Raw genomic sequence first — 15,000 nt, forward strand, 5'->3', positions numbered from 1 at the left:
TTTAATAATAATAATAATAATAATAATAATAATAATAATAATAATAAAGAAAAAAAAAGAAACAGGTTTTAATACCATTAGAATCGCATACGAATTCGTAAAGCATTTAGTAGTATGCATATACCAAAACCTATATGCCTATTGTTGGTCCCATTATAATCTGATTCCTTAAAAAATAACTGACTGCTTCAAAACAATACCTTCTAATAGATACATGTTTTTTTTTCATAGAAAACCTCATGCCAGCTACTACAAAGAAGAGCCATTTATGGATTTAGTGGTTTGTTTAAGTAAGCTTTGAAAACAAATAATTGTAATACTACAATCAATTTTTTTCTTCTTTCAATTAAAAAAAATGAAACTGATCATCCAAAACAAAATACACCAAATAAAATATTCCCAGAAACATTTATATACATTTTAAAGTGGGCCATTCTATACCAAATGCAGATTCTGCACCTGTGCAACATAGTTATTGTGTTACTAAGGTGCAGAATCTACTAAATTATTTTTGTTCTTGTTATCTTAACAACTTGAACATGTAGTTCAATTTTTGACAATACAAAGGCTAATGAGAATAAACACATTTACTTTTGGCTTTAAATGAGAAAAGTCTTGGTGTAGAATCAATAAGGATGATAGCACATGTAATCAATGTGAATATCATAAAACTGGAGGCAAAACTGACTTTAATATGGCAAAAGTCATAAAAACAGGTAAACCAAATTGACACTTCATTGATAATTGTATACAGAGCTAAAATTAGAGGTGAAGAGTACAAAATAAAAAAATAAAAAGATAACATGTTGAAAAACTACGAAAAAAGGGAAACTCTGATGAAAGTGTATAACATATATTTTTAGTGGGCCTGCAATACAGAACAGTTATAGATAAAACTAGTGAATCAAATTCAGGGGCAACATAAAATAAAAACAATATATCAACAAAATGAATCATCCTGCAATATCAGGCCTGCCAGGTAATCAGCCTAGAAATAGAAACTTAAAGGCTTGCTATGTATATGAAAGGGTTAACAAAATATATATAAATGATGTGAATTTTTAATGATGTATATAAAAAGATTATAAAATGAAAATTATAAAAAAGTTTGAATATTGAGAATGTTAATGATATGGAAAGTGTTTGGGAAATTCTTGAATAAATGAGAAAGCTGTGTATACTGGAGAAAACTTAAAAGGATTTATTTGTTGAAGACTGTGTCTCATATGAATTAGTTCACCCAATACAAGTCCTTATGCCACCCTGGGGAACAGACAGAGGTAGGAAGAAAAAAATGACATAATCAAATAAGACATAATATAAAGTATGGGGTTCATTTTCATTCAACTGTTAACTGTTACTATGTTTGGGCAAATATGAATCCTTTTTTTACATTATTGCTGCTATTAATTTTTTGAAATGAAAAACAAATTTCAAGTATATCAATTCCCCGCCCCCCCCCCCCCAAAAAAAAAGTAAAAAATAGATAAACCTGAATTTTTAAAATTATGGAAGTGAATATAAAGATGAAAGAAGGTACCCCAAGGATTCTCATTCAAAGTATTCTTTTCATGTATCTACAGTATTCTTTATAGGTGTTCAGAGGATACTTATATAAAGAAGATAGAAAATATATATATATATATAAATAACTGATTTTTTCTAATAAAGTATGTTTCACATACTTGCAATGTTTGTAAAAAGACCACTGCAAGTATAAATTTACACTAGATAAAAAGTTTAGTCTATAAACACAAGCATTTTGCTTACATTTAAAGCTGTGAATCTGTAAAAAAAATTCTAGCACTAATACAGAATCTATAATTTTATATCCAAAGTCATGTGATGGCATACATAGACTGTACAGTTAAAAGAATACACAATGGATTAAAAATAATATATAAAAAAAGCTCATCTCTCCAGGAAGGGATTTTCTGATCATTATCTTTGGAATAAAAATCTGGTTGAAAAGCATGCATCTGGTGAGAACTTAATTCCCTCTGCTCTGCTGTAGGGAACCTTAAACCTTACCTGAAATTGTACAGGAAAATATTGCAAAGCAAAATGGACAATCACAACATGTAGGTTTGTTTTTACTTATTACTCTATCTACTACATGCATACAAGGAGAGACAGATGCAACATGAATCTGGAGCATAATTACTATACCCTTATTTTATCCTTGAGTTATGGTTAAAAAAAAATACTATGTCTCTTCAGCATAATGATTCACATCTACAATGGCTTGAACTAGGAGTATAATCCTTGGTACAGTATTACAATATATATAAACTTCACAGAAGTTGCATTTTAAAATTTGCGAATGAAATCTACAAAAAATAACCTAAAAATAAGTATAGCAAACTATATTCAATATCTCTTATTCCTTTAAAGCAATTTATATTTTGGCTTATCTTCTGATCTTACATGATTTTTCTTTTCTAAAGCAACCCTGCAATTTTCTTTACTGGTAATCTTCTGCTTTGCATTCCAACAAGTAATATAAAGCCATGCTAGTTAGTTAAATGTTTTCTGATAGGTATGGGAAGCAAAAAAACTAAAAAAGATCAACACAATTTTCACACACTGTTCATATCAGTAACAAAGGCATAAGAGCTACCAAACATTCAAGGTCTAAGTGAAGACTGATACATTACTGATCCTCCATTCTCTTTACATAAATGACACTAGTAACAACTGCTCTGGCTCTGGATTCAGGAATACCAAAGGCAGTGGAATGTGTGCAGCTCTTCTGTTCTGTTTGAAATAAAACTACTCAATTTATAAAAGAAAAATCACCTGATTTTCACCATTATTATTATACCACAATGATTGATGTGCATCATGATAAAACTTGCATTCTAATCAGGTCAAAACACCATCACATTCACCACACAAGATTTGAGAAAATGTGATATCTGCTACACCATTAAGCAACTGCAGAATACAGCGCCATAAGAAGACGTGAATCAAAATATTCATAAAGTTATCCAGAACCTGATCATGCTGCAACTGTTATCTGGTGTGTGCCTATATTTTCATATCTTCAGCAGTGTCATTTATAGTGTCAACATCTTGTTTCTATTTCTACAATTATAATAGGAGACTGTATCTAAACCATGCAGAAGTGAAGCAAAAAATCATATCTGTTAAAACTTGTGTACTATAGTAAATTAGGAATTCTGCACAGGCTCAAATTTTCTTACCACTATAACCTGAAAACTGCAAATCTTGGCTATTATAAACAGGAGAAATTTAAGTACAATCCTGCACTACAACCTATTCCTTATTCAGTTAATTATCTTGGGATTTAGTATTAAGAAAAAAAAAGTGGTGAATATTCTTTGATTTAAAAATCCCAAGCAATCTTCTTTATAATGCAGCGAGTTTTTGATGAGGTATGTTGAGACATGTTCCATCTCTACTTGGCACACTGTTCACACAACAAAATACCAGTATGATTCCATAAATTCCAAGATAATTTGATCAGGTTATTAAACTTTTACTTTTCTGAGAAAAGTTATAAATTCCTTTACATAAAGTTTAAATGAATTAACACAGCTTACTTGCCTTGCATCTGAATCTCACAAGTAAAGTTTACTTTGCTTGACTAAAGTAACAACAGTACTAATTAATTCCTATGCATGATTTCAGACTCTTACGTTACAATTCAGAATAATTCTGAGTTTGACGCAATGAAGTATAGCGAAAACTTCCACATATGGGGACACTAACTTGTGACTAGCAATTATTATGCAACTATTTTCAGTTTCATATTCATAATACAACTAATCAATGCACAGCATTTGCATGTAGTCCTAGACTGCAGGGTATATTTCCACAACCATGTTTAACTTGGCAAAGAAGACAAAAGAAAAACATCATAATGATATTTGGCTTTCTAAATGTGAACATCTTTACATTTGTTCTTGAGATGACAATCTTATGGCACATCAATAAACATGAAAACAACTAACTTCCAAGATTTAAAAAAATATAATGATGACTTTTTTCAATGACTAATAGTAATTATTGATGACTATACCATAGTTATTTGTCAATATTATGATTTTCACTTGACACTGGCTTCCACTATGACTGAATCAAACTTTTAAATGGAATGTTAAAAATTCTATATTTCTTAACACTTAGGAGAACTGTAAAAACTGTAGTATAATAACATGAGAGACTTGATCAACAGACTGAGCCAATTTCCACAAACATAATCTTATGAACAAGGATAAAAATACTTTCAGGTTCATGTAGAAATATTATCACAAATCAGACAAAGTTTTCATCAAAATACAGTGCAGCCCCTTCCTCAAGTTTGGAGAATTCAAGGGACTGCAGATTTACTTTTATCAAATGGTTGTAAAGCTTTAGTATTATTTACAGATCATTACAATAACAACAACATATATTCAAGTCTTTCTTTCTCATATACTTCCATTTTAACTATTTTTCATGTAATTTATTTCATACAGTGTTACAAATGATTATCCTTCAGTACTTGAGCTTAAACCAGACCCTTGGATCTTATTCCCCAAACAATCTCAAGCAAACAATATGCTCACAAAGAAGTCTTGGTAACATTTTTACTCCTGGACTTGGCTAATGCTTGCCTCACAATTGAATTTCACATCAGACTTTCTATATTGGCAATTTGTCCTCTATGGTAACATAATTACATTTCCCTACAGCTTTACACACTTTAACTTTCTATCTTTTTGTAATTCCTCACTCTACCTCCGATATTAATCTGCTTTTTGCACTCTTCAATCACTTGGGATAGCTTCTCTAGCAGAGGGTCAATGAATGAGCCAATCCATTCCTCAACTGTATCTTCATAAAATATCTCAAGCAGCCAAGGGATGAAATGAGACCGAAGCTCCGTCAAATTCTGAAGAACCCTGGCAGTTGAAAGAATGGCATTACATTCAAAACTTTTCTATCAATCACAGGCATGTAAAATAATAAGCAATTTTAAACCCCCTATGAAAAACAACAAAGAAGTTAATATTTTGAGTAAACAAATCTAATGAGGAACTTAGTTCTGAAAGCAACTTAATATTCCTGGATTCTCACATATGTCTATATCCTCAAAATAATGGCCACAAATATACTCACTCCTGAAGAGGCCTCATTATACTCTCCACTTGAACGGGATTGGTGAAGTTCTTTGACCTTTGGTAGTCACTAAACCAACCCAACATCCTTAAATTATAACAAAAGTAAAAAATGAGAATTTTTTTTTTACACTAGTTAGTAACTTTATAAAAAAAATCAGGAGAACCCAAAGATAACAATCACAATTAATGTAAATATTGGTTCAAAAGTAATTAAATCATATTTATTGGTTATCTTAAAAAAAGGCCAAGTAAACAGACCTAATGGCCATATCTTAATACAAGTGATTATATCCTTTAAATTTTGAAAGCAAAGCACACTCAAAACAAATCAAGCAAGTCCTTACCCTTCAGAATTGCTAATGGCTTGATACTTGCATACAAAGTTAGACCACATCTGGACCCCAATGTAAACTCTGTAGCCTGGGAACTGCATCCCCTGTTCTATTACCTGAGGTCTGGATGAAAATATGGTTAATTAGGGAAAAAGAAAAAAGGAATATAAAATTGAAGACTTGAAAGAAACCAAAAGGGAGTGAGAATAATAACAGAATTCAAACAATTCATGAAAAAGTTTAGAAAATGTACTTATGGTTAATTTCCCTTCCTTTAGCTTATTGAGAAAAACTTAGAACTCATTAATTTCTGTGTCTTTTAGAAATTGCAAACACCATGCAGTTACAGGCTTAATAACAACCACAACCTTCCAAACATAAATATAAAAATAGTCTGTAAAATCTGTTTTTTATCTGTGAGACTGAACAAATTCAAGGTAAATTACAAAACACATTTAATGAATCTACAAATGTTACCTGGGAAATGGAATCACGTTAATTCGGTGAGAAAATCCCAATTGCTGCGAAACACTGTCATGATCAGTTTCAGTGAAGGATTCATGTGTGAGAACCCGGAGACACAAGCAAAGTGAAGGAATTCCCACAGGCAGCAGCTCACACAGCACTGCATAGTGATCATATCTGTAAGAAAAGAGCAGCAGTAGTAGTAGTAGTTGAGGTGGTAGTAGTAGTAGTAGCAGTAGTAGTAGCAGTAGCAGTAGCAGTAGCAGTAGTAGTAGTAGTAGTAGTAGCAGTAGTAGTAGCAGTAGTAGTAGCAGTAGTAGTAGCAGTAGAAGTAGCAGTAGAAGTAGCAGTAGTATTAGTATTAGTATTAGGGGGAGGAGAGGGAGGAGAGGGAGGAGAAGGAAGAGACGGAGGGAGGGAGGAAGGGAGGAAGGGAGGAAGGGAGGAAGAGGGAGGGAGGGAGGGAGGGAGGGAGGGAGGGAGGAAGGGAGGAAGGGAGGAAGAGGGAGGGAGGGAGGGAAGGAGGGAGGAAGGGAGGGAAGGAGGGAGAGAGAAAGAGAGAGACTATATATAAATGAAAAAATATCATATTTTGGAGCCAGATACAGGCCCTATTTTTCAAATTGTATGAAACAACTTAAAATCCTCAAAAGACCAAAACTGACTGCAGTTTGCCAATAACTATATGAAGTAAACTAATACTACAGTAAATTAATCTTATGCACAACAAATAAAAAGCACTGAAATGCTTTTAACCCATTCGTGCCGGTTAACATCCTATCTCATGGTCGGAATATATCCCCAGACCCGGGTGGCGTCTGAGACGTGCATTTCCTTGCCGAGTTACGGGCGGGGCAATTGTGACATACTGAAATGTCAGCAATAGAATGCTCGATTGTTCTTAGATATAATAATTTTTCATAATTTCTTAGACTCTGTTATTTTAGCTTTTGGTGTTTGAAAGTTGTAAAATGTGATATAACATACAAAAAATTATGTTACAGAAGAATAAGTGATATCAATGAAATAATGGTGATTTCTGCTTCTGATTGGTTAAATAAAAAGATCTGAGTCAAAAAACTATTGTAAAATCAAATGTGATTGGGCAAGAAAAGAAAAGAAAAGAAAAGAAATAATGTAATACTATTTCTAATTTGTCAATTACCTGTGATATCACGTCATATCATGCCATGAATATATGTACATACGCGTATGTACATGTATGATTATTTATATTTTTCTTTTTGTTTTGGACATCTTTTATGATACCTCAGTAAAAGAATGCTTCAACTTTGCATTGGTATTATCACATAGGAGTGAAGAATATAGGCTAAGTTCTATAAAATAGCACAAAAAAAGCATTGCTGTAATGTTTTTCAACTAAATAACTCCTCTGAACATGGCAATATTTTTACATGCCTTTACATTACAATCTCACTCATGCAAACCATAAGGATAGGGTGGATGAAAAACGCTCTGAGAGGTTCAGCGTGGCCTCTTGCAGCAAGAAAACACCTCGGAACGGTGTCACACACTTGTCATCTTCCCGTTGGAAGAGGTTGTAGGCGAAAAGATGTCCTGTCATGAATGGGTTAAGCTACTTTGTTTACATTTAACTTACCCATTGCGGACAGGGGTTAGATTTGCTTGCCCAGTCTACAGAATGGATTTCATTTCATAGTGAGGCAGCTTCATGCAACATAAATTGATTTTTCTTCCTCTCTTATAGTCACTCCTTGTAAAGCCAGTCATTTTTGTGTTTTAATTTTTGTGTGTTTTACTGTATTTAGAGACTTATATCACAGTCATATTTGCTTATGACTGTGAGTGCCACAGTAAAGGACATCTATACAGGCACAGAGGCACATTGTAAATACTGGGCATGGTTTGAGTTGCATTCCTCTTCTCTTTCTGCCTGCACATCCCTCATCTGCAGTACTTTGAAGCAAAAGATCAGTGACTTGCTATATGCCATCACTCTTTAAAGATAGTAGTGTTTGCTAGAGATTGTAGATGGGTGCCATTCAAGGCTCTCTCTCCTACTGGTACTAGAAGAGAATGGTACCATCTACGTTTTGGATGTTAGGTGAAACCCATTTTGCTTAATATTACAGCAATTATAGTAATTATGACTGCAATTGTCATCATCTCTCACTTATTACTCATAGCACAATCAAATAACACAGTGATCCAAAATCCCTGAATGTCATTAACGTCAAGATGCCTGTCGTCATGCCAGAGCTCCTGCATCATGTATGTCATGACACCCATCCGCAGCGGATTAAGCAAACTAATGTAAAGAATACTTGCACTAACATATCTGAAGAAAACATTTACCTGCATATCTCTAAACAAATCATATCATTATCATTAATATTCTTTTCATTTAGAGTGCCATAGTACTAACCTCTGCCAACCAGTGATACATATACCACGGAACTTCTTTAACTGATGCTTATGCTCTGCGAGAGTTGTTATCCATGTCAGATGATTGTTAATGTGATGCTGGATAGGGGGTAAAAACTGTGTACTTCCTGTTGCACCTTTGAAAGCACTTGCTACCCAAATCCCATCAAAAACTGTTCCATATCGACTGAAAAGATCTGTAATAAAGAGACCTTTAAAAGTGTTTTATTAACTAAAAGACTATAAGGAGGACCATACTTATTTCATAGATACTTAAGCATAAATAAAAGCTTTAATTGTGTGATGTGTCTCATAATGAGCTACAAGAGTTGTCAGTTGAAATTTTTTTTTTCAAGTAACTGTTCAGATACTTATTAAACTGTTATCAATATCAATATTAAACTGTTAAACAAATGATTTTTCTCAGGTATGTGCAAAATGGATGAAATGTGGCAAAAGTTGTATTATATTATATTCAAATCATAAGCATATGAATGGAAAATAACTGTATGAAAGTGGACCAAAAAATGTGGTTTTCTTGTCCTGTTTGCACATGAAGCTCAGAACTTTGCTGAATTTTAGGGATTAAATCTGTATCATATGGTAAACCAATGAAAAAATATATGAAGATTATTCAATTGACCATTTACTTCAAGCTAGCATTTTGCATTCCTTCTTGAAGACTAGCACACAAAGCATTATCATCATCAATAAAATCAGTCATAAATAATAAGTAATGTTTGACATACCTAGAGGAAAGTCAAACTTTTTTGCATGATACTGCCATATCATTGGTTCAACGACTTCACCTATTCCACTACCTGTTTATGAAAGAATGGAACCTGATTAGTGATGGCAACAGCATCAATTCATTGAACAAGTAATGAAGAAGGAGCATATAATAAAATGATGATAGATAATAAAGAGAAGATGTCAAATGTGAGTAAAATAAAACCTCCAACATATCAAATCGGAAATGACTAATATGTCTGAAACTATTTATTCATCATTATTTCTTTGTAGGTCACCTACTTTCCCTGCATAACAATGAAACAATTCCTTTTATATAACTTACTTAGGAGCTTCTCCAGAGGAATTTGTCTCATCATATCATCCCACATAACAAGGGTTAGATGGGGGTACTTCGCCTTAATCCACTTGGCCAGCCTTAGCACCCACATGAGGAAGAGATCATTTGTGGTTATCTTGTGTGCTTCTATTTCATCCTGGCATCGAGGGCATCTTCCAATGTGCCATACCTGTACATCCAAATAAAGATATCAATACTATATATAATCTGTATCATACATTATCTACTGCTTAACTGCTGCATTCTGCTTAATTAACATCTTATTAAGCCAATAACACTTGACAAGCTGTTAGCTTGGGGGTCAGTATTCCGAGGATTCAATCTTAACTTCTGAGCAATGACTGCCTTGAGCTTAACCAGTCACACAGTCTTTTACTTTAATTTATTCCTTTGTTTGTTTTGTAGGTACTTAACCCAATTCCAATGGGCCTGGCGAGAACTGGCAACCCCCTACGCTGGGCCTAAGTAATATCGCCTCCGGGATGTCACACTGGTGTGTCGCCCTGTCATCGTGATTGGGTTAGGGTTATCCCCGTTTTCTTTGATTAGGGCAACAGCATGAGTAGTGGTGAGACATTGAGAGAGCTTATGACAGTGGTTTTTAGCCTGGGGCCATGGCAAATGACAAATTTATTTCTAAACATCATGCAATTTTAATATTTACATAATAAAATGGTAAGGAGCTGTTGCAAATTCCCTAGGGGGGAATGGAGTACGCAATGGGTTAAAAATACTAGAACTAAATGTGAGCATGATTTGGTTTTGTGATTTCACCAGAGAAAACTAACATTTACTTTTTTCCCTTTGAACTAAGATTATCCTGTACTTAAGTAATATGAAATTCTCCTTCATGTCCCCTCTTTGTATATGTTAACAAAATAATTCCCAATCTCTCCATTCAGAAAACCAAAGTCAAAGTAATAACTTCATAGAAAATGCAACACACCTCATCAGCTCCAATATGCAAATGCTTGTCCTTGGGGTGCAGCTCTATGATCTGTGTGATGAGCTTGGTGACCAGAGGGAAGGCATCTGGGTGCGTTGGGCAGAGAGCATTGGGATAATGTTCCACCTCCCTCAGAGCTCGGTTTTCATCATGTTTCAAGACATACTGCAAAAATCATAGATATAACCTTATTTTCCTTACCAGTATTATTGTTGGTCAGTTGAAGTACAGAGATGCTATAAGCAATATTTTATATGTAATTTATGATATTTACCTCAAAATGTCCAAATGTTTGAACCAGAGGAATAATGATGAGATTATTAATCTCAGCCATGCTGTGGATTTTTGCAATATCATCTGGGCTGTATGCATTCAGAGCCTGTAGGTGCTTCAGCTTCCCATGGTATGGAAACATATCTTCATACTCTATCAGCAAACCAGTGGCACCAAAGCTTCGAATGAGCGGAAACAACTGAAATTGACAAAGAATATTTTACCTTATTCTTCCAATTTCCTATATTAAAAGAAAGATTTTCTTTTACCATGAACTGAGGTAATTTATGAATGTATTTAGGCCCAAATAATTCATACTTCTAACTTACCTCCTCATAGTAACTTATTCTTGGTGGTGCTCCTTTCAAATCCAGGTGCACCAACCTGAAATTAATATATCATCAAAAGGAAGTCCAGTCAATCCAAACCTTAAATTTCACTTGTACTGTTCAATTCAGTTTTTTTTCTAGAGTTGTCATATGTTGATCATTTGACTTTACATAGCAAAGGACTATGGATCTCTCCATATCTTTTATCATAGTTTATAATATTCAATTGTTTTTTAATTCTAATTCTCACCGATGGCCTTGTCCATCTATGTCCACCATACTGATCAGTGTCTGGAAAATAAGAAATGTAGTCTGATTTTACCCTGAAGCATAAAATCATGCATATTTCATGTACACAACTGTTTCTGGATTAAATAATGGCTATGTTACAAAATATTTACATAATAATCATGCATTTTATATCAATTATCAACAGAGTTACTAAAGTATCTATCTTCCTATAAAAAAAGGGATTAATGGATCATTTTCATATATATTACTATAAACTTGATATTCAGGAAAGGATGCAAAAATTTTACAAAATATGAAAATTCTACTAATCTTTAATGCATGATGACTGAAACAGAGAGACTTTTCCTGTATTCCAATCAGAAATTTTAATCCTGAACCTGAAAGCTAAATCTGGCTACTGAGATCTGGGCTATATTCAAACATCTTATATTAGAAAAGAAAGATACTAAGATAGTTTTGCTAACCTAAATGGCTAATAATGCCAGATATACTCAAGAGAAAACATTTTCATTTGTTTCATCTTGCCTGTGACAAATGGTAAAGATATTTCTAGTTCTATGATTAAGAATATTAACCCTATCTTATTTTTAGCAAGGTCTCAAGGTCTGTTGAAACATTTTTCTAAACAATGTTTACAGAGGTAGTCACACATTAATAATTAGTAATATCCATAATGTTATCAACTATAAGACACGACTCCTTAGCATTGTCTCCTTTTGATTTAGAACTGCTAAGTTCATCAACTTGAACGTGCTAAAAGAGGAACATCACTTTTGGAATAATTTCTGTTAGTGAAAATAATTTTACTTTCCTAAAGTCCACCTTCATGACTGCCTTTATATTCTGTGGAACATCTTTGCCATATGACCACTGAAATACTTTTTCTATGATCTTTTTTTGTCCTTTTACCTTTCAGAACAGCCAGTACCTAGGTTTGTGCTGCTTCTCTCCCTGATGGTGATAGTGTTTGTGGAAACTTGGCTGCCAACTGATTGTTTTAGCTTAAGACCACCATTTATGATAGGAGATTCAACAGCCCATATTGATAGATCACTCTTGAAAGTTGTCAAATAATTTGCAACTCTTTAAGTGGATATGAAAGGGTTTATTCATGACTTCATTCTGGAGTATGATTTTGCTCTTAATCTCATACAGTGATTTATAAAATAAAGATGTAGTTGACAGAAAAGGGAAAAATTGCAGGACAAATTTGAGTTATTTTTTATCTGTCATTTTTTTTTACAATATCACTAGCAGCATAGTTCAAATTTTTGAGTACACATCTTTTTTAGGGAAGTTTCAGCAATGCATTTTTTTAAAAAATAAAGGCAACATATTTATAAAACTTTACTAATATCTAAAATAAGAGAAAAACTTTTTTGTAAATAATTAAAGAAAAAATAGAGAGGGGGGGTGGGTGGGGGGATGAGTGTGCAAGATCCATATATATATATATATATATATATATATATATATATATATATATATATATATATATATATATATATATATATATACACACACACACATTAGTATTCTTGACAAAAAAGAAAGAAAGAAAGAAAAAAAAATCATAATATTTGCTACTTCTATCACCTTACTGAAATACAACTAAGATAAAGCATATTTCTTTTATCTTCCTTGAAATTTCTTTTTGAGATTTATTTATATATTTACTTGTCTTTACAGTGTATGAAATTTACTGTCTGGTAGTCTTGATATCAAAAGATTAATCTTAAAATTTTGATGAGCTGTATTTAATATTTGTATGAAAACAGAAAATGCATATAATTTTTGGAATAATATTGTGAGGTCATTCCAATTATAGGATACCTTGAGGTCATATGGAAGGATAGATTTCATATCATCTCATCTCAGTAAGCACATAATAAAAATCTATATACATATATATCAGTTGTTACCATACCATGCTTTTATTCATATAATCTACATTACTTTGAGTATTGTTCATATCATAAACACCGTATTCTCGAGTGGTTATTATTCACTAAGGCTAAATGAAAAATATCTTATCTCTGATTTTCTTAGTATTTCAGTCTTCAAATATAGCAGCACTTATAACTAGTTGTTGAACAATGGTTTATCATCATTGAATATGGTATTTGTTTCATTACAAGATTTTTACATATCTGGAAAATTGTTTCTTTATTCATTGGCATTCCATGATTAGAACTTCAATGTTCTCCTGTATTCTACCTTTATTTCTGGCCAGACCTTGCTCCTTAATTTCCATTGGTTTGCAGTACAGCTGGCCTTTGATGTATCACTCTCCAAGCATACATGGGATTTTTCTGAACTGCAGAGATATATTTATCATTTTCCTTCAACAACAGTTGCAGACTGAAAACTCTGGTTCATAGCTGTAAAGTTATAGCCTATTAAGTACTCCTACAAATATAATCCAGTTGATATATACTTCTCCTTAAGTTTGTCCATTCTCAAAAAGGCCTAAAGAGAGCAGGTGTCTAGTGGGAAAAAATACTTTATTTGCATTATTTACATTTTTTTCTGTCAAAAGGTGTAAAAGAATTCAAATCTAATGCTGTGGCACATGTAAACCACCAATACTTGTAACATATATTTGTGTGTAGCATTATCTACCTGTGCTTTATGTGACTTGGCTCTCCCAATCCTGTGGAGACCATACTTTGTGTAATGGTAATTGTATTAGGTTATGTTCTGGTTATCCTTTATGCTGTGAGTACTGTGTCACTGTATTGGCTGTGATGAGTCCCAAAGTGATTGTGTTTCATATTGCAGAGACTGTATGTTCTTGTCCTAAAGCAAGCTATTGAATATTGTTTTCGATTTCACTGATATGTCTCAATCCTGAACTAAGAACCTGTATCCAATTCCTAGATTTTGTTTTGATTTTTTTTTTGTTGGGGTCTGACCATGGAATTCAAATGACACAGGTTAGTGAGGTAAAAGAAGTTCTCTGCATCCTCAAACCTTTACAAAATGTGATATCAATAATGTATACTGTAACACAGGAATTTACACCTAAGGTATGTAACTGGTGTGTATGTGCAAGTAATTGATTTTTTACATGTACCCATCCCCCTACATGCACATATCATATATAATGTATAATATATATATACATATATATATATATATATATATATATATATATATATATATATATATATATATACATACACATATACATATATATACACACATATATATATATATATATATATATATATATATATATATATATATATATATATATATATATATATATATCATTGACAATGAAAAATATGAATATGATAAAGGCATTTTCAGTCATTATTAGTGTACCAAAACTTGTTTCCAATATTTTGTGAATATATCTAGAAACATTTGATAGAGTTACAATGCTGTATCCAACAAATTCTATTGTTCCAAAATATAATTTCATCAGTGACAGAGTCTTAGAGAAATACATATTGGTGTCTACGTGCCATTAAGGTGTTATCCCTTTTTACAGTATAAATCAACGTGAGGTAAATAGGCCTAAACAACATGTCCACACTCTAGTGTCTGCAAAATATCTTGTACATCTCTTAAAAATAAAACCACTTATGATGACCTTTTAGGAACAGATGACTTTATAGATACTGTTTAGAACCAGTGCTTATATGGGTAGGATTAATTATTTTGATAAAGCTAGTGCAAATAGATGCAATGCTTGTGCTACATTGAAGTTTAGAAACAAGCATTACAGGTAAAAGATATTAATTCTGTCTACAATAAAGTTATGTCGTGC

The 15,000-nt window shown here is 32.7% G+C and overlaps 1 protein-coding gene across 2 annotated transcripts in view; it reads right to left on the reverse strand.

The window, feature by feature from the left end:
- Nucleotides 1-15,000, reverse strand: part of LOC122261694 (hexosaminidase D) — a 17,903-nt gene that overhangs the window by 651 nt on the left and 2,252 nt on the right. For both annotated transcript variants that reach the window (XM_043029459.2, XM_086552094.1), the window contains 11 exons: nucleotides 11,221-11,261; nucleotides 10,971-11,025; nucleotides 10,643-10,840; nucleotides 10,369-10,533; nucleotides 9,408-9,591; nucleotides 9,082-9,153; nucleotides 8,334-8,529; nucleotides 5,939-6,103; nucleotides 5,474-5,584; nucleotides 5,128-5,214; nucleotides 1-4,910 (listed from right to left, as the gene is read on the reverse strand). The exon at nucleotides 1-4,910 is cut by the window's left edge and continues 651 nt beyond it. In XM_043029459.2, coding sequence (XP_042885393.2) covers nucleotides 4,712-4,910; nucleotides 5,128-5,214; nucleotides 5,474-5,584; nucleotides 5,939-6,103; nucleotides 8,334-8,529; nucleotides 9,082-9,153; nucleotides 9,408-9,591; nucleotides 10,369-10,533; nucleotides 10,643-10,840; nucleotides 10,971-11,025; nucleotides 11,221-11,249 — 1,461 coding nt within the window. In that variant the 5' untranslated portion in view covers nucleotides 11,250-11,261 and the 3' untranslated portion in view covers nucleotides 1-4,711. The remainder of the gene's footprint in view (nucleotides 4,911-5,127; nucleotides 5,215-5,473; nucleotides 5,585-5,938; nucleotides 6,104-8,333; nucleotides 8,530-9,081; nucleotides 9,154-9,407; nucleotides 9,592-10,368; nucleotides 10,534-10,642; nucleotides 10,841-10,970; nucleotides 11,026-11,220; nucleotides 11,262-15,000) is intronic.

Source organism: Penaeus japonicus, unplaced genomic scaffold, assembly GCF_977035675.1.
Source record: "Penaeus japonicus unplaced genomic scaffold, GWHDUDI00000001_assembly GWHDUDI00000026, whole genome shotgun sequence".
Taxonomy (NCBI): Eukaryota; Metazoa; Arthropoda; class Malacostraca; order Decapoda; family Penaeidae; genus Penaeus; species Penaeus japonicus.